The sequence below is a fragment of the Ammodytes marinus genome, assembly GCF_949987685.1.
Source record: "Ammodytes marinus genome assembly, chromosome: 8".
NCBI classification, from domain to species: domain Eukaryota; kingdom Metazoa; phylum Chordata; class Actinopteri; order Uranoscopiformes; family Ammodytidae; genus Ammodytes; species Ammodytes marinus.
Genome location: NC_137212.1, coordinates 13239715 through 13263572, shown reverse-complemented (window position 1 = coordinate 13263572; position 23858 = coordinate 13239715). Strand labels below are relative to the sequence as shown.

General features: G+C 39.3%; 1 protein-coding gene across 2 annotated transcripts in view; it reads right to left on the bottom strand.

Moving 5' to 3' along the window:
- The window catches only part of LOC307254781 (adhesion G protein-coupled receptor D2), a 94107-nt gene that overhangs the window by 33349 nt on the left and 36900 nt on the right, over positions 1 to 23858 (bottom strand). For both annotated transcript variants that reach the window (XM_080033290.1, XM_080033291.1), the window contains exons 21-23: positions 9980 to 10021; positions 5756 to 5809; positions 1558 to 1711 (exon numbers count right to left, since the gene is read on the bottom strand). In XM_080033290.1, the coding sequence (XP_079889416.1) occupies positions 1558 to 1711; positions 5756 to 5809; positions 9980 to 10021 (250 nt within the window). The remainder of the gene's footprint in view (positions 1 to 1557; positions 1712 to 5755; positions 5810 to 9979; positions 10022 to 23858) is intronic.

The following is a 23858-nucleotide window of genomic DNA, read 5'->3' as shown; positions in this document are numbered from 1 at the left end:
TAGCTAAACTGTTCAAGTCTGAGGAATTGTATATATTTGAGATACTGTATGTATTACAAAAGTAAATAATCAATGTAATTAAACAGTATTACACTGTCTGAGGAATTGCTGCATCACCTAATCATAGCATCACATACATGTTTTAAAAATTATAATGCGCATACAGTTCTATTAATGTATGAGCATGTGGCCATAAAACCAGTTGTAGCACTCAATCACAGTGCACATGCCATATTTGCATGTCGTAGCATTGAGTCGGTACCATAGTGGAGGGGCAGCAGATGAGCTGAATAATATCATCTGACAATCAATTATTTCGGCAATTGTATTACATACAAAACATGATTTCTGCTGCCAAGTTTGATTTGTCAGGTTGCACTGAAGGTTCAGTCATGTAAATGTGACATAGGGACTGATTCAAGTACTGCGGAAGATAGGCACTGAGTTAACTACCGCACGCTGAGTGAATGAAATAGACGCTAATAGTGTCGAGGGCCATGCAAATCACCTGCAAAGGAAACGCTGTAAATCACAGTCTGAGAGGTGCACAGAGCAGCAACAAGGAGCAATAACACACAGCACATGTAGTACTCATATTTGAATATCATTATTGTACACGTCATTAACCATGATCCACAAAGTATGTATTAGAACAAGATAGTGTGTCTAATATTCAATTCAATTGCATTACATTAAATTATTATTATAAAATAATAACAAAAATTCAGAATTCGGAAGAGTTTACATTTATATATATATATAAAATATATATATATACACACGTATATATAAATGTAGTGACACTAAGACCAGCTTTAAATTACATAATGAAACCAGGGATCAACCTCTCCCTCTTTCTTTCCCTGCTTTGAAACTGTCTCCAATCTTTTCCACGTAACCAAATGACTCTTAACTTTGCTGAGTGCAGCATAGGTCAGGCATCCAGATTAAAGCCAGGGTGTCTGGTTAGTGTTTAAGTTCAACATGAGATTTCTGATGTCTGATTCCATTCAGCAGACCAGACGGACTCTCTGTTACTCTCAGAGTTCCATGCAGTAATACCTTGCAGATATGCCATTGGGGGAAGAGTGGTGCAATATAAATATGTAGCTAAAGCTGAATTAAAATTGTTTTGCAACTAGGTTTTACATTCAGCCATACCAATAAGTCTCAACAATCAATAAAGTGCGCACAATATTTGCCATGTGCATGTTTCAAATTGTTCCAATAGAAAGCACTAAATAATATTAAGCTGTTGTTTTATGTAGCCTAATGCATTGTTAGTGCACACACATTTTGCAGGGACTATTTAGAACATATTACTGGTGTGATGTTAAGCAAAAAAATATATTACATTGAGCATTTATTATGTGCTCAAGAGAAGATTTGATATATATTGAGATATATATCTTGTATCGATATATAGTCCAAAAATATTGAGATAATGATTTTTGATTTTTTTTTTAACAAGATAACCTGGTCCCCCACGGAGTTAAACGTGAGAGGCCACAAGCCTGACTTGCCTTATGGCTTTTTGGTATTGGTCTGACAACTCACCTCTGGTCCTGTCTTGGTCCTTGCCCAGGCTCAGGGTTGTGCTGCAGGTGTATGTAGGGGTGGTGTCTTCCTCCTGGCTCGGGCTAGTTCCTGGTGGGAAACTAACAGGACGGGAGCTGGTAACTGAGCTGGATGGTCTGGAACTGGCACAGTTCTGTATGAAATAAGGAGGTAGAGTTAACTGCAGGGATAATACATGGTCAGTGGTCTACTTTCCTGTGAACTGATAAGAACAAAGACATCAATTTCCTCCATTCTTGTCTAGTTAAGCATCGGTGATGCAAATTGGGAATGCATGTTTTTAATTTATTTTTTCATCACAAGTATAAGCAGTGTATTAATGACTTAATCTTATATTCCACTCTACACTCTTTATGTGTTTACATAACTTTGTATGAGTGAATTATCAAAAAGATTCACACAGTTTAAAATCAAAATTGTGTATTATTGACAGAGATAATAGGAGAATATATTTTGCACTAAAGAAATTCTCATCAGTGAGAAAGCATTAACGGTGGCCTTTCATATTTACATCTCATTAAGCAGTCAACATTTATGTAATGAACATAAAAATATGTCATCAACTCTCAACTGTGAGAGTTCACATTTGTGAAAATTAAATTCTACTATTGAAGTGCAATTATTTTTTTCTCTTTTGCATCAAGTCCGACTCCAACCCAACTCCTAGCTGCCTATATATTGTCAACACTTGAATTAAGATCAGAAAACTAATCCGCTTCCAATTTATATCTATATTTCAGTGGTGTCAGGGGCATGGAGTAGTGGGGGGGGGGGGTTTATTTGGGTCCTGCATCTGACAGCTTTATTTCACAAAGCAATCTGGCTGTGTGTGTACAAGGGAGAGGTCAGGGTGGGTCAGGAGATACTTGGTATCAAGCAGGCAGGCTACAGTGGCCAAAGTGTGTGTGTGTGTGTGTATAAAACCCCACCCCCCGGGGTTAAAGAAGCTGTGTGTGCGACCTACGTCCATGTAAAGGGCTTCTACAGGGAAAGGGGTTAAAGAGGTTGACAGAAGTGTGGGATTTAAGAGTGAAGAGTGTGTGATTAGGTTTGGCGGAAATTATATGAGAGGTCATCTAGGCCACGTGTCATGTCACTATACCAAAAGCAATATATGGATAAATTGTCCCCACAATATTCAAATGATTGTGGTAGGTTATACATAAAATATTTAACCCAATGTCATGTGCACTGTTTATATACTACAGTGAATGTAACTGTATCAGCCAGGATCTTTACCTTATTTAAGAAATTGGTATCATGCACATTAATCCCAGATATGCTACACTTCAAGAAATTTCCCTGTAAAAAAACATTAATCAACTGGCAGCAGGGTTGCCATTTTCTTACTGTTAAATTAACATTATATGACTGTCAATAAAATTGACAGGATTATGCTGTTAATGAAGAAAACTGTATGAACCTGTTTTTTCAGTAAAAACAGTAATCAACTGGCAGCAGGGTTGCCATTTTCTTACTGTTAAATTAACATTATTTGACTGTCACTAAAATTGACAGGATTATACTGTTAATGAAAAAAGGGATGAACCTGGACTAAATGTTTGTTATGTTGTTTGCACCGTGAGCGAAGGGGATGTTATATTTCATTGGGCAGATCTGTTTCATTCCATATGTAAATTTACTATGTCCCCTATTTGTTCAAATGCTAAACACAGAGAGCAGCTTCTGTTTGTTACTTCAAGACACTTTTTACAATATATTAAGTTCAATGGAATGATTCATTTCTATTGTAAATTGTCTCCTGAGCTGAACTAGGGATCTTGTTTAAGATTTCCACAAACCGTTTGTTATAACCAAAAATAACAGTTAGTTCACACAGAAATGTTTTATTTAAACAAAATGCATAGTGAGGTAATGGAATGAAACATCCCCTTTACTGAGGGTGCAAATAGCAACATAACAAATGTTTAGTCCAGTGCAAGTCATTGTGGGAAAGGGGGCGTCTCTACAATACACTTTGTTGTGGTTACTTGATTTATCTAAGGCAATCCGTTTCCTTAATCTTCAGTTAAGTAAGACTAACTTGGTTTAATTACGTTAACTGCAATTTCCATTTCCAAGTAGATATAACTCAACTTTAAGTAAACTTAACCAGAGGATATACAGTAAACAACACTTATTAGTTAAGATGTGGATGGATGAGGATTAATGAAGAAAACTGTATAAGCTTCACATGTGCAGGCAGCTCATGTCAAGTTGTCCCTTCCAAGTTTGATGGTAAATTAACAGGAAAGTTCAGTATTTTTGAAAAACATTACCGTTCTGTAAAATAACAGCAAAGGACTGTAATTTAACAGACTGCCTTTTATTTTAACAGTTAAATGCTGTTTTTATAAATAACAGGTAAATGCTGTTGAAATCCTGCTGTAAATTTACAGCAATTGTTTACAGTGTAGAATGTCGATACTATTAAATGGTTGTTCGATGTCTTTGACTTTAGCAGGGTTTAGTATTGGCTGCTCGCTTGCTTGCTGATGATCATGGACTACAAGAGGAACACAAAATAAAAGTTTTAAATAATCTTTTATAATTTGAACAACCAGTTTAAATCCTTAAATGGGAGTTGCATTGAATGATCCTATTGGGTTGAGCCTTCAATCGTCTCAAATAATACAACATATAAACCCCTCTATCTCTGACAAGTGCCATTCGTCTTCAAATGACCCCATATGCAGTAACACCGCCAAAGCCTCTTTATCCCTCAGCCAGCCAGGCACAATACCCGATCCTATGTTTTACAACAAGGGGATATATAGGGGCATGTGCGGTCATCTAGAGCCAAATGTCTCCTATCTTACCAAAGGACAGGTAGATACAGTATTTCAAGCAGGATTTATGGCACAAAATAGCATTAGCTAAAAACCGTCAGGCGGCGGTGATGGCTAAAAAACGCATTCTGGTAGCGGAACCCGGCAAGATTGGAAAATTGCCACCAACAGAGGGGAGAGGAAGCAGTAAAAATGACGCTAGACGGGGGTGGGGGGGGGGGGGGGCACACTGATAACATGAGCAGCCAATATATCAGACTGCACCTGGTGGCAAGGGGCCTCAGGGGGGCCCCCCACCCGCCAAACACACAGACACATTAAATTTATCTATTTATTTCATTTCTTCACATCCTTACAGTGTCCATCTGTGAGGTAAGGGGGTCAAAAGGAAGTAGGGGCACCCTGATATTATAAAAAATCAATCTGCCGTCAAAAATGGTTTAATTCCTCCCTCAACGACCTGGTGGGGAGTATTTGGGGGCACGTATGTGTGGGTCAGGGTGCAGTGGGAGGGGCAGCACAAAAAGTATTACTGGCCAAAGCAGAGTTGAGTTAATGTGATCGCTCATAAGGGATGAGATGCATTTTTCGTGTGTGGAATGGCGGGGGGGACGAAGACACAAAGGAGTATGTAGTATGGTGTTTGTCAAGGTGCTGAAGTCTATAATTGTCCATTTGTGTGTGTAATATGTGCCTGTTTGTGTGTGGTACAGACTATGAAAGGTACTTTTGAAGTGGATTTCTCTGGCTATGCTCTTCCTACGCACGCACGCACACACACACACACACACGCATACACACACACACACACACACACACACACACACACACACACACACACACACACACACACACACACACACACACACACACACACACACACACACACACACACACACACACACACACACACACACACACACACACACACACACACACACACACCATCCCACCACTTCAGCTGAACAGCGGCGTCCAACAAGGTATAAATACTGGCCTGACACTTTAATGTCAGGGGACTGCTTGTCCTGGATTAGAAACTTGTAACCCAGCATGGAGGTTGACATTGCTGGGATGAAGGTGCTGCAATGGGCAGAATGAAGAAGGGGGTGTTGGGGGGGGAGCTATTAGGGAGGGTATATGTTTGATGTATAAGGGCATCTAACATGGATTGTCGAGTAGTGAGAGGCTAGCAGATGTATGATGTTGCTTTGTGGCCAGCTTTCATTGGCATTGCTGGAGTCCATTTTTTTTTTTTTTGAGAAGCAAAAGCTGTAAGGAAAATTGGTGTTTTTCAGACACACCAACACAGAGACCCGTCTGACACACAAACACACACACGCACACATAAATTTTTTCACAGGAAAATACTGTAATCAGTAACATACTGAAAAATTAAGCGCTCTTCTCCTCTCCTTGATCCTGTTGACTGTGCTCCGCACCTGAAAAGAGAGGGACAGAGAATGGTAAAGAACAAGATAAGTGTCTGACACAGCGCTCAATGCAACACTCACATTGAATCAAAACAAAAAATCTTTCATAGTAAACTCTTGCGAGCATCCAAACTGTAAAATGGAGAAGGAGGATAGAATGTGAAAGGAAAAATAATAAATCTAGAATGTCAGTTTACTGGCACTCACAGTGGTTGTAGAGTTGTGTGTGAGTGTGTGTGTGTGTGTGTGTGTGTGTGTGTGTGACATGTGCGTGTGTTTGTGCATGTACGTGTGAGAGGGTGTTCCAGTATGTCCTAGTGGCTAATGGGACTTGAAAGTGACACATAGGGCTAGCAAACTAAGGAGACGACTTCAAGCTATCATCTGTCAGCATAGAGCGTCGGGACCAACAAATGGAGCTATTGGAGGAGAAGGGACCGCCCTAGCAGAACAGATTACATTTTTACACTCCGGATGAAACAGTGTACTGCACGCAGTCATTTACTACATACTAGACAGGAAATTTCAAATCTTGTATGGATGTATGGTTTACATACATACAATTTCAAAATATAGTTGTAATTTGACTAATCCCCAAACCTTATTTGTCATGTACCTGCTCATTTACTAAACTCTCTGTAGAAAAAATAAACTCTAGTAGCATTTCATTTTGAAAATAGATAAATAATGAATATTAAGGAGAAGGAGAAGGGGAGAGAGAGAGAGAGCGAGAGAGAGAGAGAGAGAGAAAGAGAGATGAGCACAATTTGAAACAAAATATAATCTAGACAGAGGTTGAAAATGTAAGATTCTAAAGTTTCTCTAAAATATTTTTAAGAAAGGACAGCAGATTAATTAAAATATTAAAATATACAAAAAATATACATTTAATTGCACAGCCTCTGCTAAGAAAAAATATTTTTCCCTAATTTAATAATAACTAGGAATTTGTTTTGTGAGATGTTTTAATTACTAGCACAATGCAATAGGTATTTTGACAGTATTTTATAAAAAAAATTAAAAAATCCTATTGTTGTTTCCTTAATTTGACATTAGAACATCTTCATATAACTTGTAATTATAACCAAATTGTAACCGTAAACAAGGACAATACAATCTGTTTAGAAGCTTCATCTAAAAAAGAAGAGCAGGAACTAGTGTGTCAGTAGCCCAGCTTAGAAGGCTGCAGTCTTCTGTGGTAAACCACTTGCACTCATGAGGCCTGTGTGTGTGTGTGTGTGTGTGTGTGTGTGTGTGTGTGTGTGTGTGTGTGTGTGTGTGTGTGTGCGTGCGCATGAGCATTTGTCTGCACACACTGTCAACCCTCACTGTAAATTTGTAGCTGCTGGGCACTCATCACTACAGCTCGTCCCAGCCCAGCCCACCACGTTAGTGAATATGCATTATGGCTTATGGCTTCATTAAGTCACAGTCTGTTATAAATTATGACACCACACTGAACACACACACACACACACACACACACACACACACACACACACACACACACACACAGTCTCAGAGACAGCATGTGTATACAGCAAATGTTTTGCATACATTCCAACGTTGAAGGGGCCACATAATTAAGAGCCCAAGCCTTGTGACAAGGCAGAATCAACAGCACCAGCATCTCATTTACAAAAACACTCCTATTATTTCTGACAAGATCGGCAGAAGGCCTTCAACACGGTGCAGATGTTGGAGACGCAGTCTTAACCCAATTTAACGGGGAAAAGTAAGTTGTGGGAATTTCATTGATATCAAAAGCAGCCGGCGTGCTGAGGCAATTACATGACACAACTTAATTAATCATTTGACAATGAGGGGAAGGGCATTGTTTTAGCTGATCGTTATGTGTTTAAGGGGTTTTGTGCGCACTCAAGGTTTCACAATGATGCAAAGCGTGGTTCCCCATGTAAATGGGCGCTAAGCGATTACCATATGAAAGCAGCATGCCCGACAACACCTGCCGACATCCTTGGAGCTGATGGAAATAAAAGGTCATCAAAGCGTGGGATTACAAGGTGACCACCAAGGAAAAGCTAATTGCAATGAATAATGGAGAGCTATTGTCAGGTAATTAGCAATTAAAACGCTGCATTTCGAGTGTAATCGCAGCAGTTTGTCTTCCGTGCCATATTAGTAATTATTTAGCCAGGTAAACAACTTCATGAATGAAACATTTTCTGCATTTGAGACAATGGTTAAATCAACAGATTTCTTTAGCATATCAAAGTAGAATTACATCACACTAAGATGGTTAAAGACTCATTTGTACTGCCAGGTTCACAACAAACAGCAACTTTGAAAAGTTTTTTCCCCACTCACCCTGTGCCATTCAGATAAAACAAACAAAACAAATCTACTCTCTTTTTTCATTCCGATTAAGTGTTCTTTCGATTTCTTCATTAAGCTAATATTTCCTTTTAGGTGTAAGGGCGGCTGAAACCTGAAGCCAGTGAGGCACTTTGTCACACATTCTACATACAGATTCAAAACTAAAGAGCAGGGTTAGAGAGAACTAAATAAGCGGTGGAGGGTGTTCAATGGGAGGATGAGAAATGTGCACATGTGAATAATGGAAATATTACAGAGTTCTTCTTCCTTTAGAAAACCGGAACATGTACATGAGCTGCTCAAAACATTGTGAAGACCCCAGGGTCAAGGACAACCTGAGTGTAAGAAAATGAATTCCCAAGCACTAAAAAAAAAGCCACTTAAGCAAGAATGCAGTGTTGATTTATTTTACAGTGTGAGGGGTCAGTGCTCCCTGGCTCCTGCATTGTTGGTTCATTGCCTAGGACTCAGGGACAGCTCGTCATGCTCTGAAGAAGACATGGATGAAGAGTAAAAAAGATAAATAAAAAAGGGACAGAAAATGCTAATGTTAGAATGAAATTATGAAAGATATATTATTGGATGGTGAGATGGAAAGAAGTGAGTATGGCAGAATGTAAAGAACAAAAAAAGGAAAGAGAAAGAAAACAGATAAATAAAAGGAACTAGTGTAACACTAACCAATACAAGTGAACATATAGTGAACAATGCGTCACCCAGTTTAATGACCTTATACATCCAGTCAAAGCAGCAAGAGGCAAATGAATATATGAGGTTTCATCAGCACCAAATACTCGTAAACCATGGTTAGTTCTACTCATAGCGGAGACAGCTTGTTGGCTGAACTTTATTTAACTATATTTACAGAATATATGCACCATTTTATTCTGTTTTGCTGTGATATTAAAAGTCAATATTTTTCTCTTTACCATTTGGAAAGTATCTGGGGAAATCGGATAAAAAAAAAACTCCTGCAATGGTATTACATGCTTTTCCTCGAATGTTAGAGATAATTTTTTTCAATCAGGGATGATATTTCTTGTGTCTTAAAATGTAAAACTGTTACCAGGCAAATGCGTATTTGGAATTAGAGTATTTCTGCTTAGAGTTCGGTTTAAGATGTGTCTAATAATAAGAAATAAATCACAGATACAATATCAACTATTCACATCTAGTGAATTAACCCTATTTATTTAAACTACGTGCCATATTTGACTAAGAGTGATTTTCATGACTTGAGTCTCATCCATTATCGTGTCGCTTGCCATTCACCCACCCTCCATAACCCTACCCAGCTACGGCTTATCTAAATGGTAATAAAGCAGCATCAGTATGGTATCCTCACTCTTTCATTGCATATTGTTGGTTGCATATTTATATTTTTGTCGTACTATGGTTACCGCTTGGGGCCCGGCAAAGCCCTGGCCGGCGGCTTTGTCAGGATGCTAAATGGAGGGCCGTGAGTTTAAAAACTTAAAGAGGCAGTGAAATATTAGCCAATGTGTGTGAGGAATGAGTGGCTGAGAACGGCGGCGTGTCAGTGTTTAATGGTCGGACTCGGATGCATATAAGTTAGTCCAAGCATGAAGGGCAGCGGGACGCTCGCGTGGAAACGATGTCCCCTCCCTTCCTTCCCATCCCTCCTCCTCCTCCCATCCACAAACACACATACACACACATATACACATATACACATACACGCACGCACGCACACACGCACACACACACACACACACTCATACTTTCACACCCCGCCCACACAGCTTTTAGGCAGGGAGCCCATCAGAAACTTGTCATTTCTCTCATTCACTCCGACAGCCTTGAGACACAATGCAGACTTACCTCTGTGTTGTACACCCCATATATCAGGAAGATGAACAGGCCCTGCAAACACAGACAAAGAAAGAGAGAAAGAGAGAGAAAGGGAGAGAGGGCGGGAAGGAAGACAAAGTTGTTACACTTGTTTCTTTCTTATACACTAGTAAACAAAAAAAAAGATCAAAAGTAATGAGTGGAGCGACACCGATGGGTTATGTTGATCCGTACTCTATTCCAGCAACGCCTCAATGAAGTAGACTGTAGTAAATAGCAATAAAAGAAGAAGCAGGACTTGAAAGAGTGCAACTTCGCCAAAACTGGGCCACCTCCGTGAGGCTCAGCTTGCGTTTGTTTCGTCTACAATAGTCATGCTCCTCTTTCCAGCCCCCGCTAAGCCATCAAAGGCTCAAACCCAAGGTCCCACACAGCTTTATCGAAATAAGAAAAACTCAAGTGCTTGTGTTCAGTCCGTGCTGTTAGACACAGAAACACACATGAGTAGGTAGCGACAGACACATACAGAGTTCATGCATACACACACACACACACACACACACACGTAGACAGAGATACACAAAGTCCAAGTATTCACACATATTTGCGTCAAATAGCCATACATTATGATGAAACAAAGACAACATGAACACAAACACATATTAAAGGCCACACACACACACACACACACACACACACACACACACACACACACACACAAATAAACTCGACCCAGACGAGACTATCAAGGAAAACCATTCAAGGAAGGAGGAGAAAGAGAGAGACAGAGGGAGGCAGCATAATGAAAAAAATTACACATAAAAGAAGATATTTCATGTTCACAAAAATCCACGGCTAGTACCCACGGCACAATAATGCCATGCCCTTGGATGCATAAAAGGCTGCACTTCTGGTCACAGAAAAACAGATATTTTTCATTCCTATCCATTGTGACATCCATTGAATGTACAAGCTGTGCATTCGCCTTCGGGCCATAATGTAATACATATGCCTCAAAAGAAACAGTGAGAACAGCCTTCTCAGAGCACCGATTGAGCAGTGCCACAATGAAAGATGTGCTGTGAAAAATGAAAAGACAGGTGAAAATCTTATACATTTCAAGGCTGATAGAGATGCAGGTCTGGCAAACACAAAACACACTTTTGAAAGTACATTTCTCCCCTTTTCACCGCTTCGACCGTGTCTGTATAGCTTCATCTTTAAACCAGGGTGAGGACACATCCTGAGGACAGGCAGACACAACCTGGTCAATACATCAATCAAGTTGAGTTTGGAGCATCCAATTTTTATCCAGAGGGAGATCTCGATGCATCACCATTGACAACTTGATTCGGGGGACCGTTCAGAGTGACAGGCCGAAAGATGGCCGACAGCGACGACCTCTAGGCCAAGCTACTGCCCATTCACTTCCTATTGGGGCTGGTCTCCTGTCCTCCAGGGACTGAATTGCCCAGTCATGCTGGCAGGTGACACCTAAGGACATCCATCCTGTTTAAAATGACAATTCCACTGGTCTCTTGACATGCGGAAGACCACAGACATAACAAGGGGATCTCAAGCTGAGACCCGAGACCTGCGATTTCACACTTATTACTTTCGATTGCACATAACATTGTCTGCAACCTAACCCAGTCCATAATGTGATAATCTAAGGACAAAAAAAGAAGGACTTCTACCAATACTGGGGATGACACAAGTACAACTGAGATTTCTGGCTTTCAAAACTCAATCAGTGAGCCACACTTACACTCAGCGAGTCACACAACTGTTCATAGATCCAAATGTTCACAGATCCAGGATAGTACAGCAAAGGAACGATCACCGTGTGACAAAATGTGTTTTTGCTAAAAAACTACAAACCTTTTTGCTACAGGCCACTGTAGCTCAATGAGACCGTTGGGCCACAAAGTATGTTCTATATAAGTTTAGAACATGAACGCCCAGCGTGAACAATCATTTTTGAGTCAGAGAAAACTACATGAACTACACCAAAGGCATCCAGATCAATGCAGTTCTTCTAAAAAAATCAACATAATTATAAGACTGTACCCATAACTCTTCCCCTTGGATTAATACTAGGTTTGGTACACTCACTACACTCACTACAGTAACACCAAGGAACAATATGACTTACAATTTCATTATTGTAATTGCATGACAAAGTATGATGTCCATTGACAAATATAGCATGCAGAGGTAAAGTTGTATACAGTATATAGTTTATTACTGTATATACGGTTTTTTTTCGCGCATCTAGGTACGCATGTACACAAGCACACACAAACAATAACAGACAGTGGGTGGTTAATTTGCAACACATACCCTATTGTATTGCATTAGAATTGCAATTTCTTACTTGCTGTTGCAATTGGATTATCATGTTTTTGATCATTCCTCTTATGTGTAATTAATCTTTTGTTGTGTAGTGAACAAAGTGGGTAGAACATACTGTGCACATTATGAAAAATGATCTATTAAAATATAATTGAGTTAAAAATAAGTGGTAGCACAACAATAATGATAGATTGTTTAAAATGTTAATTTGAATAATATTCCCACTAAAAACAAACAGAGACGAAAAATGGGGCGCATTATTTAAATGCATGTGTGCTTTTCTAAACCCAGTCCTGTTTCTTTTGAACTCAGCGGCAAATGCTACAAATTTATGCAAAGAATGAACATAGTTGCTTTCAAAGTATTGCTATGCTGTACATCAAACAGGGGAGCATAAATTAATTAGCATCCAGCTAATTAAGGAACAATTGTATGTTTAAAAGTTAAAGCCAACAAACATTGTATTTGACCAAAAACATTATCACCCCAGAGAGATGTGTTTTGCCGCAATGCAAGAGAGAAAATAGCATTAGTTTACATTAACAAGCAAGTTCCTTCACATCAGATACCGAGAGCTTTGTCTGAGGAAGCAGAAATAGCAAATCAAAGTCAGATAAACCAGGATGATTTGGCTCTCTACTGGCTGTTAATGATGTTGCCAACCTCCTTTTGGAAGTTTACCAAGTTCTGCTACTGCTGTCCTTGTAACTCACACTTCCTAAAAGCATCAATTAAGTGCATTACATTGTTCAGGTAATCCATTAACCACCGGTATTACTTGTAACAAAAACTTTATTCCAGTGTGCGTGTCTTCTTAATAGCTTCAATGTATGTGAACATGTCAAATTAACAAAAAAAATACTTATTTTCCGCAAATACTAGAGGACTTCGGCAAATAAAGACGTTCTTATTGTAGCCTGTCTACAAAGATTGAGAGCTCTTGTATAATTATGTCAAATGCAGTTGGAATTTATATTTTCACCTAATCTGATTAGTTAGAGCAGACTTGAATTGATATCATCGATGTACAGTAAGTCTTTTATTTTAAGCACATTGTATTCAAAATAAATGTTATCTATGTTTCATCAAATCTACAAAGCACCAAATACAATTTTAATCTGCCACACACACATTAATAATATCAAGAGTACGATGGCTAATGATGTAGGCCCTATTTCCAAGTAGTTAGGCAATATGGCTTAAATCATGTATGCCAATTTGTACATATACCTTATAACTTATTGTTAACTTGTATAACTTGTTTCTGCTTCAACAACCATGTTTTCAATACAATTCATTTTCCTTTTCATCTGGGTAGGTTTGCCTGCCCTACTTTACACATGCTCCTCCTGGCACTCTATTGCAGTGCCAACACAAACACATTTCTTAGTAATTTCACCTTTAATTCTATGTTACAAATCATTACAAATTCAGAGCACAATGCCCCCTCCCCACCCTTACCTCTCAGCACCCTGACTTCCCCATCTCCATCAACCTCCAAAATGTGTAAAGTTAGGGAGCGCAGCTCGGGCATGTAAAAACCTCAGAAAACAGCAGGTTTATGACATTGTCCTTGGGAAACAAATTTTCAATGTAAAGATATGAAAACTATGATTAAAGACCGGCGGCAGTGTCTTGGCAAGGAAAGAGCGAGTGGCAGGGCAGCTTTCTCTATCTTCCTGAAATATATTGCTGCTGTCAGTTTAGTGTTCCCTTCTGTACATGGGGGGATAACAAGCTAACATGGGGTATAATGACTTTTGTGAAATATTTTCTTTCAAGAAACAACGGATGTTAAAATGATAATTTACATTTTCTGATTTACTTTCGACCTGACGCATTTAAAAAAAAAATACTTTTGTATGCCTGGATCATGCAAACTTCGACTCGCCACTTCCTTTGTAGAGATTTGATGAAATGAGCTCATTCTCATAACAACGTGTTATTGGGGCAAGTTGTGCAAACTACCGTTGTGCACTACTACAGCTTTCCAAAAAAATTCAAAGTTTTTTCATTAATCAGTAAAAGATAGTTTGTGACGATGGTGTGCGCAAAAGTTAATATCTAAAAAAAAGACAATTATGGCTAACTTCTAGGGATCTACATCCAAGGCAACTTCCAGACATTTGTTGCATGTTTGAAGCGTCGGATAGCTTACCATTTAGTATGTGTTCATGTCTGAAAAGTAGTTCAGAAAGCAAACAGGAGACGGCAAGTTTCCAAATTGCATGACTAAAGATGCACACCATGCAGTTTGCATCAACTAGAACTAAATGACTGAGGCTTAAGTTGCTCTTCAAATTGAGCACTATTCCAAAAGGACACATTATTTTCATTTTGGGAGAATGTCTAACTATAGGGGAGAACGGGGTAAGTAGGCACACTTTTTACTCTAGTGAGAATTGCTCATCACCTAAACATCTTTCAATAGTCATTCCTACATTACATTGAAGCTTAAGGTGTTGGCTTGAAATGTGTACCCCTCACTTTTTCTATCTTATTGTAATAAAGAAGAAATTAATCGTCAAAGACACCCTTACACATTGTGACAACCAACCCCATCAAGGGGTCGGTTGTCACACACTATGGGGTTGTTTGTCACAATGTTATCTTAATGGGAATAATCTTAAAAAGAAGACGAGAAAGCAGAACTAAATTTGAACGTGTAATTGCATTGTCAAGTTGACAAATAGGCCTACATAACTTACTGTAGCCTTGGCAGCTGGTCTAGTTTGGGATGCACTGGGTTGTTTTGATTTTGTTGCCCTTTTTTCTTTTGCATGCTAGCTGCCTATTCCTGCTCTATTCTTTCCTTCTCTGGGGTGTCAGTGAGGACACAGCTTGACAATTTATTTCGTTATTGTGTTCCTTTTCTGGCTGCAGCCTTTGGATAACATGTGACAACCAACCCCCCAAAAGATTTGACGACCAACCCCAACTTGAATTTCTTGCTAGCATCAAGGCCAACAACCATCTGACAACTAATTAGCTTGCTAACCACAATCTAAACTATAGTTTACCCTTCACACTTTTTATGGGTAACAAGTGTTTTGTTATAAACCCATTGTGTAAAAGCCTAGAAGAAAAATACTGAGGAGCTATATATTTTCAATTTGACATGAAAAACACAAACAGTCCTCTCACCTCAAATTCAGCAGTCTAACTCCAAGGAAGACTATGTAGGTGACCTCTTACCCCAATTGTGGATATTTACATACCAAATTTTCAGAGACAGCGCCTTCTGGTTCCGAGATATAACGATTGTGACAACCAACCCGTGTGACAATTTACCCCGTTCTCCCCTAGTTGCGCTACTTCAAACACAATTGCAACTTTTTCTCTCAGCAACCATTGTAAGTTGGGATCATAGTGGGTCCAGCAAAATCTATAACCAGATGTTTTCAGTTGATTGTGGGGAGGTGAAACAAATATGCAGGTCATATGCAGTTAGTTAGCCATACTGGCTGTGTCAGGCAGACAGACGCAGAGAAAGAGATTGAAATGACAGAGTCCTCATTTCTCCAAGATCTCGACAACGCAGGTGGCGACCCATTGAGCCGCAATAACCACATTAATAGGGAATTATGATTAAAAAAAACTAAAACTAAAACCATGATTCAAAAGAATTTCCTTCAAAAAAAAGTTTCTGGCTGCTTGAGAGTGTTCCACTCGATCTCAGCATTCCATATCTAAATTAAATAACATACAGAAACCTTTCATAAAGGAGATAGATGTATTTGGTTTCTTTCATTGGAGAAATTGTAAACCACATGTTCCGAACAGTTTTTAGGAGAACTTCAAGCACTGCCGTTGTTCAATGTCAAAAATGATTTATACATGTCTAACCCTAAATCAAAAATCTAAATAGATATACATTTCACAAATGACATCTTTCAATCGGACCGAAAGCTTTCTCTTAACCAGCTAAAGACCGCAACCTCCACATCCTTTTAGAGAATTCCAGGCTTTAGTGTCACCCAATGCCAAAAATGAGAGCTATTTGAACATGTTGGGCCCGATGTCAAATATCCCAGCCTAAATTCAAACACACAGAGACACTTTTCACAAATAGAGCTATCTGCATCCCCACTTGGCGAAAAAGGGGAGGAAAAATTCTGCCCTTGCACCTGGTAATCATTACGGAAACGAGAGACAGAAGAGGTTAAAACGCTGGGATGGGGGAAAAAGAAAAGAAATTCACACTTCTGCGCTCTGGCTTGCTAATGTCTCTGACCCCTTCACGCATAAACAGTTTAATTAACATGTATACATAACTTTCACTTTAACTGCTCATGGCATGTCAAATCAAAGTGTCTGTCAAAGCTGTGAAATGGGGAGTTGATACTTTGCAGGTCCTCAGTTCAAATCCAGCTCTGTTTAACTGCTCCAGCTGGCAAGAGAAGCTGGCAATAGGACACATAGGCAGACAGACAGGCAGGTAGACGGGCAGGCTGCCACTCTGTCAGTTTGATGAGGTAAACATCTCCCAATAAAAGCTTTGTAACACTCAACCAAAGCAGGAGGCAAAGCAGTATGATGTTTTCGTGGACAAACTACGAACCAAACATAGAGGAACAATTTCCTTTTTTTTATTTACTCTAACAGATTTTTAAAAGATCAGTTGACATTAACATCATTGAAGTTGTGTTTGAAGATACAAACATTAAGCAAATAAAATAAAATGCTGATTTTTTTTAGTGTTTTACATCAAAGCATAATTTCCACTATCCCAAATTCTTTATCCGTTTCTATTCATAATGGTGCATTGTAGTAAAGTCTGTGTGAGGTTGGGGTAGGGTCAAGTTTGTCTCTTTTTCCCGTCCCGTTGTACATTATTAGGGAAAGAGATCATTTATTCTTTGAGAAGAACTATTAGGACTCTCCCTGTTTATTTCCCACACACACATCCAGTCAGTTGGGCTGTCACATTGAGCAGGGGACCCCCAAGCCAGCCTGCCTCCACAGGGTGTGGGAGGAAAACTGAGAATGTGTACACACACACACACACACACACACACACACACACACACACACACACACACACACACACACACACACACACACACACACACACAAACAGGCACACACTGTGGCCGGCAGCAGCACCAGTATTGGTGTGTGATGGCTCAGGAGAGGAGGGAGAGTTATTAGCTTAGCCCTGAACCACCTACTTAATATAGGGGCCGGCAGTGATTGCTAACAGAGCCTGGCAGAGGTGACAGCTTTTGGCCCTGCTTGAGGAAATCCAATTGAAAAGCAGCCAAGAGGAACAACAACCCCGAAACAGATGTTGCTTGCTACCACCGGCACAACGTGGGTACACACAACCCAGCGGCAACAAACCGCGCTGGCAAATCTGACACACAAACATACACACAGCAGACACACGCGAGTAGTGCACTAACACTCATACACATACACACACACAAACACACACACATACTGTAGCATCATGTTGACTGCATCTACAAGAAAAAACAAAACCCAAAATGTCCATAATCGCAAACACTCTTGGTTCCGTTTCCAATATTAGCTTTAAAATGTAATAATAATAATAATAATAATAATAATAATAATAATAATAATAATAATAATAATAATAATAATAATAATTCAAATGGTTATTAAAATACATTATCATTTAGGTAAAATGGAATTTCACATCTACCCAACAAAAATACTGGGCATTTCCCTGCAGGTGAAACATTTGAGGATCCATAAACTATAAATCCAAGGTTGGTGGGGATTTTTCATGGTGGAGCACAAAAGACACTGAACACTAACCTAGAAGTGGAATTAAAAGGAAAAGTAGAAAAAAAATCAGGGAAGAGTTTGTAAGTCTGTTAAAAAACAACTATATTGAGCGGAGGCCAAAAGAGAACATTTCCCACCAGAGAATAGACCCACGCATCCGCCCATCGCACTCCTTTTCTCTCTGGTAAAGCATTTCAATGAAAACATAACATGCAAGCCCTTAAAATCATTACAGCCCTTTGCTCCAATATTAATTGAGTTTGGCAAGGCTGACCATGCCTCAGTCATAATAACATTCATTCATTTTTTTTCTATTACTGCTACTGCAATAGAGCAAGGAAGAAGGGAGATATAAAGAGACAGGAGGAGGGGGGGAATGGGCTAAAATCAATTCTGACATATCTTTATTGCCAGTCGATGACAAATGGCAGTGCATTTGCCATTGCTCTGGCATTGTGTCAGTGTATGTCATATCGATTTTACATCAGATGGACAAATGTTATTGATGAAGCGACCCAGTAACAGATGAGCACTTATTTAACTTGTTTTAACGTTTAAATAAAGCAGAAGGACGGAGGTGAGAGGGTGAGGGACTTGTGAAGCGGATATTTTGCTTATACACTATATACGCTTATATGCTTTTTTTTCTTCTTCTTTTTTTCCTCTTTTACAATTAACTCAATTCTGAGGCGTTTACACATTCTGGGCCTGTTGGGAGAGGGTAACTACACACTGAACCTGATCACACTGCACACATGTGGTAACAGAATGGGAGGGAGGGGGGTGGGGGTAAAGACAGCACGTGAAAGAGAGTGAACTGTAAACAAACTAGCTTTTAAACAAGACAATTTAGGGTCTCGTGTCTTTGACGCCAAGCAAAACACAGCCATGGAAAACTGATACAAACTTTTAACACATGGGTCAAAGAAGGAGTCTTTGATCTGGGGAGGGAAAGCACACTGCCAGTGCAGAAAGCTGTTTAATTAAAAATACTTAGGTATCCAATGGGCCTTTTTATGGCACCCCTTGTCAAATTGTATTTGATCCCGCTGTCAATCTCACAGGGTGTTTTCTAATTGCATAGCTTTCCGATGAGGGAAAAATTAGCTTGAGAAGAACAAATCCTGAGATACAGCAGCTGGAGACTGGGTTTGGTTTATAGGAACTGTACAAATGGACAAGCATGCATGCAAACACGCACTTGCATATACTTAAATTTCTTGAATTGGTGAAACTGACGTAGGCACTGCACATATATAAATGTGGCTACCACATCAGTGCATACAAATACACATGTAGACTACAACAGCTTCTAACTTGCCCTTGTCAACTGGTGGGAAAGTCCAACATGGCTTATGAGAGAAATACATCTAATCACACTTGAACGCACAAACACAAATCCTGTTTGCACACATCCTTACACCTGCAGATACAGCTAGAAATATGCTCAAACAAACAAACACTAGTTACACATATCTTCTTACACCTATGAAATCTCCCACTTATACAATTCTTCAGTCCAGAAGGTATACTAGATCTTTTTTTCATATCACGCAATATTCACCCTGAATTAATAATCTGTGTTCACACATTACATCATTTGTGACAAGTAGTGCAGGAGCAACGTCCAGTGTAGCATCAAACCTGTATTAAAAGGGTAGGGTCAAAATGTACTTGTTAACACTCTTGATGTGAGATTATTCATTCAAGATGATACCAGACAGCTGCTAGTCTGCCGCTAACACTCTGGTGGAAGGCTGTATAGAGACGTGTGCTACCTTTGTGACATGTGGTATTGCCAACCATGTTTTTGATCTAGCAGTCGGAAAGAATAACACACACACCATCCCCCCGAGATACCAACCCTAGCACACCCTCACCGACTTCTCATCTGCAGACACTAATTCTGGTCTTAGGAAAGCACATTTGCACAACTCAGCTAAAGATACAGTTTCCATGGATCAAATTCAGGTTTCTGTGGTGGTGGGTAAGAAGTTTGCCCCTGCACTACCTGTACCGATTTTTCTTTGCACGTGCGCCTTACCTGTGGAAACAGATATGTGGAATCAGTTGTGTTGTTGCATAAACAGTTCACACTTTGCTTAGGCAACAATGGAATCTTTAGCCTTGCTCTATTCTTTTTAAACTAGTTTGCAATATGTCCAGTTATTCATATGAATACATTCATAGGCATTCAAAACACATTTAAAATCACCTGACAGATACATGTGTGCACACAAACACACCTTACGCTTTAGTACAGAATACCTTAAACTGCACTGCTGACAAGACTGTGATGCAGTGTCCTTGACTAACAATGACAAATGGATGTATGATATGCAAAGTCCGAACAAGTTGCTTTTGGATACAAAATCGAAAAAAAAGATTGCTCCAGGTACCATAATGGGATGCGTTTGCTCTCCTGTTTCCCAGCTGAGATGAGCCAAGCTCAGGTTAATGGCATGTGTCAGAATCAAGAAGTGTGTAGGTGGGTGGGTGAGATTTGTGTCCATGAAGGCGTGAGTGAGAGACAAAGACAGAGAGAGGGAGTATCTTTCACTTTTTTAGTGGTGTGAATTTTTCAATTAGTAAGTTGAGCCATGCTGTATATGTGACCTTTTATATATGTTAAAACAAAATGACGAGAGATACATTAAATGGTTATGAAGAAATGATGCATGATTCAAATCATTTCAATATGTGAGCAGTAATATTTCTGATACATTTTTAATTCAGTGTTTGTATCCGTCACAGTTTATGAAAATAAAAAAATGGATACAGTAACTGCAAAGGGTAAAAAGCTTTTATCCCTTAGTATCCAATGCAACAGCAGATCCACAGTCCTCTAGTATCACTGTCGAACTGCTTGTTTTTTATAGCTTTTTTCTTGAGGCAAAATTCAAAATGTCTAGTAGAAGTAACATGTAGTACTATTTGCCATAATGGTAAACATCAAAGAGGTTTCTAAAATTTAAACAAAATTAAAATAAGTCATTACCCTTTTAAATTTAAAATGTCAGTATCTCGGAAAACTACACTATTTGAAAAATGAAGCACTGAAATTAAAAGAACATTTTTAATTTTGAAGAGAATCTCAAATAACCGTGTCTCTGTGTGTGAGTATTTGGGCCGTATGTGTGGTTCTGTGTATGTGTTTGTGTCCGTGTACACATGCCTGCCTAAACGCACTTCTGTGTCTCTCTGTTTCCATGTATTTGTGTGTGTGTGTGCGTGTGTGTGTGTGTGAGAGTGCGCATGTGTGTAACAGCACCACCGTGGTGGCAGGGTGTATCCATCATGATAAACCGGCAGACTCGGCAACTGTCACATGCAATCACACTTCACTATGGTTCGCAGGACTTCAAAGTGAAAATGAATGGTAGTTCATCGACATGAAGACTTCATATATCTTCGTTTTTTAGCTTTTTTTCTCTCTTATTTTTTGGAGGAGGCTTGTCACTTTTTTACCAGCCCCCTTTTGGTTTAAGGCTCGCTTGTGTTTTTGTCACTGTCTGAAATGCATGGTGGAACACATGAATTTTTCGGGGGAAAAGTATAATATAGTACAAAAAAAGTCCATTCCATCAATCAGTTTCTATTGGGGAATTTAAAATAAGAAACTCAGGATTTCACTAAATACTTAAACAGGGTTTACATTACAATATATTAAGGAATGTATGTTCTGGTTCATCATATTTTCAGTAAGAGTTGACAATTTGGTTAATTTCACCTATCAGATAGAGAATGTATGATGGCAGATAAAGCTGCACAAGGCTTTGTCTGACCTCTAGGGGGAACAAAGACTCTGAAACAAGCTCAGCAATAAGTCAAGACACTATATTACCCTATAAAGATCTTTTGATTCATGTTTTGCCAAATAAAAAATAAATAAAAAAATCGACATTGGGCATCCCAGTACAATCCTATTTATTAGCACCTGTCTAAATTGAAGCCGGACGTTGTTTTTTTTTGTTGTAAATACCATGCACTCACGCTTTAACCTGTTTATTCTTTATTTATTGCAATTTCAAGAACAATATTTGCTCTCTTTGGCCTGCAACGTGTGACTTATCCGACATGTAACGATTGACTATTAAAATAAAATAAATTGTGAGATTGTCAACAAGGGGTTAAAACCAGCAAACATATAAAACGGCAACACTATCACAACATTTAGATTTTTTCACTTTAACTTAATAATATAGCTTAAAATATTTTGAAAAAAAAAGCTTAACGTCAATTAAATGTCATAATGACACAATGATCAAATTTTATCTGAACATATCACTCACTATTTCTAAAGTGAAACCTCAACATTACCCACAAAAATGCAGCAAATGACAGAAGAACGCGTTTCAAGACTGAAAGGTCTACACGGCATTAAGCTATAATTGAACATGGCAAGTGTTAAATGTGATAATCATCAAATTTGTAACCACTAGAAAGTCAAATGAGCCATAATGATGCCAGTGATACAGCTGCTGCAACTCTCTCGCTCCACGGCAAAGCTGTCCTTTAATCTAGTAATGACTCTGAAATGACACTCTGCTTTAAAAAACTATGGAGATGAGGCTATAGGTCTCTCTGCCCCCCTCCCTCTCTCTCTCTCTGCCCTGGCCCTGCTCTCGCTCTCAAGCTGTTTGATTGGCACATGCTTTCACTTAATGAGGGATAATTACTAAGGAAAACAAGTGGGAGACCACATCTGCTCAGTGTAAAAAGAAGTCCAGGCCTGGTGCGATCTGTCAGAAGGGGCTTTCAGGTTGTGTGTGTGAATGTTTCACCCACCTTCAGCGGCCTCCCAATCCAACACAAACCCACCAGGAACCTCCCTCCACCTTGTCCCGACAAGAAGCAGATTAATAGGAATCAGCATGTGCCTGTAAACAGTCACCGGGAAGAGTATATATCTATGCGCACTGACACGCATAGGAAATGACCCAGGGTATCTGTCGGGGACAAGCCAGGGGCCACAGCAGGAAGGGCAAGAGGCCAGTAGGGACGATCAACATCAACATCCCAATCAGTGTCCTGCTGCCAGAGCTGTTGTTCCCCAGCTCCAATCGCCACTGTTATGTTTACTTTCACACAATGCTGTAATGGTTGTTAAATACACAGGTAGCCGCCCTGCTCCCCAGACACCTCCACACACTGACCATAAATCAGCTCTGAATGCAATGTACATTGTGCTACATGCCATGGTCTCTTAATGACATGCCCATGTTTACAGGTAGTTGTCTGAATTATAATCTAACACTAGACCTGTAAATCAAATGGTTTAATGGGCCCCTTGAATGGAGTTACTTTGACTGTTACAATGACAATATATTGTATTTCAAATATTTATTAAAAAAGACAAAAACAGGTGTGTGTGTGTGTGTGTGTGTGTGTGTGTGTGTGTGTGTGTGTGTGTGTGTGTGTGTGTGTGTGTGTGTGTGTGTGTTTCAGATATTAACAGTCTAGGTTGGGTTTGGTTGGTATATATTAAACACTCATGTCAATCAATTGCCAATGTATAAACTACTCCATATTTCCTGTTGATATTCGGTAGGGAACTGAAGTAAATTAATGTACAAAGCTTTTGGCAGTGTCCTCTCAACAAAGGTGGTTATTTCACATGTTGCCCCACTTAATTTCCCTAACCTTCTACTGTTTTAATCATAAGCTGGCATGAAATGTAGTCATGCTAAATATTGTGTTCTTATGCATTGTTTTAAGCATGTTGAAAGCATCAATAAAGTATTAGCAGCAATTAAATCAAATTGTGAAACATTCCTTGACAATGCCAGACACTTCAGAT